This window comes from Oncorhynchus kisutch, linkage group LG30, assembly GCF_002021735.2.
Source record: "Oncorhynchus kisutch isolate 150728-3 linkage group LG30, Okis_V2, whole genome shotgun sequence".
Taxonomy (NCBI): domain Eukaryota; kingdom Metazoa; phylum Chordata; class Actinopteri; order Salmoniformes; family Salmonidae; genus Oncorhynchus; species Oncorhynchus kisutch.
The window spans coordinates 13,418,492-13,422,735 of record NC_034203.2 but is presented as its reverse complement, the minus strand read 5'-3'; the positions used below and the strand labels follow the sequence as shown (position 1 = coordinate 13,422,735).

Genomic DNA, 4,244 nt, shown 5'->3' with positions numbered 1-4,244 from the left:
ACCCTTACCCTAACCTTAACCCTTACCCTAGCTCTAACCCTAACCTTAACCCTTACCCTAGCTCTAACCTTAACCCTTACCCTAACCTTAACCCTTACCCTAGCTCTAACCCTTACCTTAACCCTTACCCTAGCTCTAACCTTAACCCTTACCCTAACCTTAACCCTTACCCTAGCTCTAACCCTAACCTTAACCCTTACCCTAGCTCTAACCCTAACCTTAACCCTTACCCTAGCTCTAACCCTAACCTTAACCCGTACCCTAGCTCTAACCCTTACCTTAACCCTTACCCTAGCTCTAACCTTAACCCTTACCCTAGCTCTAACCCTAACCTTAACCCTTACCCTAGCTCTAACCTTAACCCTTACCCTAACCTTAACCCTTACCCTAGCTCTAACCCTTACCCTAGCTCTAACCCTTACCTTAACCCTTACCCTAGCTCTAACCTTAACCCTTACCCTAGCTCTAACCTTAACCCTTACCCTAGCTCTAACCTTAACCCTTACCCTAGCTCTAACCTTAACCCTTACCCTAGCTCTAACCCTAACCTTAACCCTTACCCTAGCTCTAACCTTAACCCTTACCCTAACCTTAACCCTTACCCTAGCTCTAACCTTAACCCTTACCCTAGCTCTAACCCTAACCTTAACCCTTACCCTAGCTCTAACCCTAACCTTAACCCTTACCCTAGCTCTAACCTTAACCCTTACCCTAACCTTAACCCTTACCCTAGCTCTAACCTTAACCCTTACCCTAGCTCTAACCTTAACCCTTACCCTAGCTCTAACCTTAACCCTTACCCTAGCTCTAACCTTAACCCTTACCCTAGCTCTAACCCTAACCTTAACCCTTACCCTAGCTCTAACCTTAACCCTTACCCTAACCTTAACCCTTACCCTAGCTCTAACCTTAACCCTTACCCTAGCTCTAACCTTAACCCTTACCCTAGCTCTAACCCTAACCTTAACCCTTACCCTAGCTCTAACCCTAACCTTAACCCTTACCCTAGCTCTAACCCTTACCTTAACCCTTACCCTAGCTCTAACCCTAACCTTAACCCTTACCCTAGCTCTAACCCTAACCTTAACCCTTACCCTAGCTCTAACCCTAACCTTAACCCTTACGCTAGTGTCACAGAGAGGAATAAGTTATATTAAAACAGTCTACACCTATAATGCAACTGAACAGTATTCGTGTTCTAAAGAGATATTTTACTCTCATTAATACAACCTAAAAGGCATATGATTGTCTAAAAGGATATATCGCATTAAAATCAATTCCTAAACAATGTCACCAAATAAGACATTAAAACTACACCTAAACCTTTGCTATAAACCCTTAGTTCATTTATAACTGAACTATAACCATTACATCATGATTGCTTTTCATCCCTCTTTGATCAGTGCATTACAATTTCCACTGGTCCAAAAGATAATAATCAATGAACATGATTATCAATACATGCACCTTGAAGCATGGCCGCTTCGCCACACAATGTCCATCAACTCCCAGCAGGGCAGACAAAAATGTAAACTCCACATAGCGAGCCATTGTTTTAGAAATAACACAAACTATTTTGCGTCCGGTATAATTATTTCAGGATAATTGGCTTGGGAATATAAGGTAATTACCGCTTCTGGCTAATTATTCGTTTTCATAATAAAGGTAATTTTTCACTCTTTGCAATTACATAGCCAATCAATGGTGTAAGGTAGACATCGGGTCCCCTCTCTCTCTCCTCCCCCCTCTGCGGTGGCCAGGTATTGCCTGGGTCATATTCATTAGAGCATGCACAAAAAATACATTTGAAAACATTTTGCAACGGGAAACAATATGGCAATTTCTCATTGGTCGAGCCCAGGTAGTCCCTCCCTGTTTCAATTATTTTTCTTCCATTTGGCACATTATGAACACAGACCTGTTGTCTAGCCTTTAACAAACGGGATTAACAGCCTGAGGCAGCCCCCTCTTAGGCACGTACGCCGTTGGCCTGGTAACCATTTTGATGCAGTCGATGATGGGGCAGACACTGAGGCAGAGAGTGCAGCCGGTACAGCTGTCAGTGATTACTGGGAAATGGGTCTCAGGGTCAAACGTAATAGCCTGCAAAAGAAGAGGAAGCAGAGAGACAGAAACAAAGCTATTACATTAGAGCAATTAGTGACTCTCCATCGGAGAGAGAACTTATCCTCTCGATCTACTGGGTGGACAGAGAGGAAAAAAAGAGAGGAGGGAAAAAAACGAGTCCGCAACACGACCACAACGGTGCAGCAGCATCCGGCCATGAGAACAGGTTACTCAAATAGAGTTTTACAGCACTGTGTAAGTATATCTCGCTCCAGTTGAGAAGATAGTTACCTAAACAAGAAAAGAGAGCTACATTCAAGTTGAGGGGACAAACAAGACAACGTCTATTTCCCAAACAGAGCACTATGTAAGCCATAGGATGGCCTTTTGAGAAACACCACATTCCCAGAAGGCTGTGTGCGTGTGCGTATGTCTTAGTACCTGGTATCCTGAGTCGTTGCAGGTCATGTAACACTTCCCACAGTTGATGCACATCTCCTCGTCGATCAGAGCTATCACCTGCTCCTGGTTGTCCAACTCTACATAGGCCCCGATGTGCTTCAGAGCCCTGGCGATCACATCCTGCAGGGGACACAACAACAACAACAATTACAGTTAGTTACTACTAGTCTGGCAATAACAACGAGCAACAACAAGCAAAGCTAGTTAATGTACTAGTCTGACTGTAGGACAGGAAACGACAACAACATGCTCTGGAATGCTTTATATTCTTTATATAACTAGATATAAGTGTTACCCATGTTGTTATTGGTTTGAAATGACCTTAGAAAGGTCACAACACCCCTTTCATTAGGAACAGATGTACTATCACAAACACTAAAGCGGGAGTCTCAAAACTGGCGACCTGCCAGTGGCCCTATATAAATATATATAAAGACATAGCAAAGTATTATTTGTCATCCAGACAGCCCCTCTCTCACCTTCACAGCAGGAACTGGTTTCTTGGGCATGAACACGCGGGCAGCGTTGGTGTCACCCACAAAGTTGTCGTTGACATCCTGCAGTTTCTTCTTGTACTCAGCCAGCACTTCTGTCTTCTCCAGGAGGTAGGGTCCAAAGCTAGGCAGGCTCTGAGAGAGAGTGACAACAGTGGTTTGGTCAGAGGGTATCAGAAAAATGATGGTTTCTTGAGTATCAATACTTAAAAGGTGAGAGCGTCCTTGTATTTCAAAGTATTTTATATACCAAAAAAGTGTTTATACTGTGGTACAACTTCAAACAAATAGAGAGAGAGAACTCAACATGGGCTACAGCACACCAAATAGCCTTGTCATAGAGTGTCAATACGTTTGTACCACTATCAAATAAACGATTGGTCTACTATTAATTGAAAATTATAAAAAAATATATTGTATTTTTCCCAATTGAAGAACTTTAAAAAGATGGAACGTGCCACCAGGAAGCTGAAATCAATTAAAATTGTGCCAAGACAGGGTTCTGGAGGATGTGTAATTTGAAAATATAATTATAAAGCATTACAGCAGCCTGTGTAGTGATTGTTGCTTCCAGCCATCCCAATTCAAATGAAGACAAATGGAAATCAAATATGATCTAAAACATGCAAGTCAGACAGAATGAATCAAGTCATCATCACACTGATTACTATGACCACTGTTTTGCACGTGAATTAATCGGGTAGAATTCTAACATTTACCATCAGAGAAAACTCAATACTCTGTCTGTTTGAACATTTCCTTTAAAGTGGAAATGTAGACTGAGATAACTCCCCTGCCCTCACGCACAGACACAGCCTACATCCGGAAATATATTCACCTAGTCTAGCGAACCCTCCTCTCTAAAGAGCCATTCCTATTCACAGTCACACTCCATGGCTACATGGCGGCTATGGGAGGAGGAGAACAAGAAACCAGGCTCCAGCCACTCCACTCAGACTCCACTGAGAGTTGAGGGAACGTGCCCTAGAAACGCACCTCACCACACACCACTCTGGATGGGCTGGGATATGCTGGTTGGGGTTGAATTTTTTATTTTTTATGGCAGGCTGTCCACATTGGCATTCAATGTGAGTGCATCGTTATCATCGCCACCACCATTACTACGAAAACCCCAGGAGGAACTTGAATGGGAAGCCATATAATAGTAATTTGAGGCACTAGGTGGTGTGACAGGGAAATTGTGATTTCCTGGAAGGATGA

General features: G+C 43.0%; 1 protein-coding gene across 1 annotated transcript in view; it reads right to left on the bottom strand.

Moving 5' to 3' along the window:
• Nucleotides 1-1,190: 1,190 nt before the first annotated feature.
• Nucleotides 1,191-4,244, bottom strand: part of dpydb (dihydropyrimidine dehydrogenase b) — a 121,420-nt gene continuing 118,366 nt past the window's right edge. The window contains exons 21-23 of the mRNA XM_020467257.1: nt 3,009-3,158; nt 2,509-2,649; nt 1,191-2,103 (exon numbers count right to left, since the gene is read on the bottom strand). Of these exons, the coding sequence (XP_020322846.1) occupies nt 1,933-2,103; nt 2,509-2,649; nt 3,009-3,158 (462 nt within the window). The 3' untranslated portion in view covers nt 1,191-1,932. The remainder of the gene's footprint in view (nt 2,104-2,508; nt 2,650-3,008; nt 3,159-4,244) is intronic.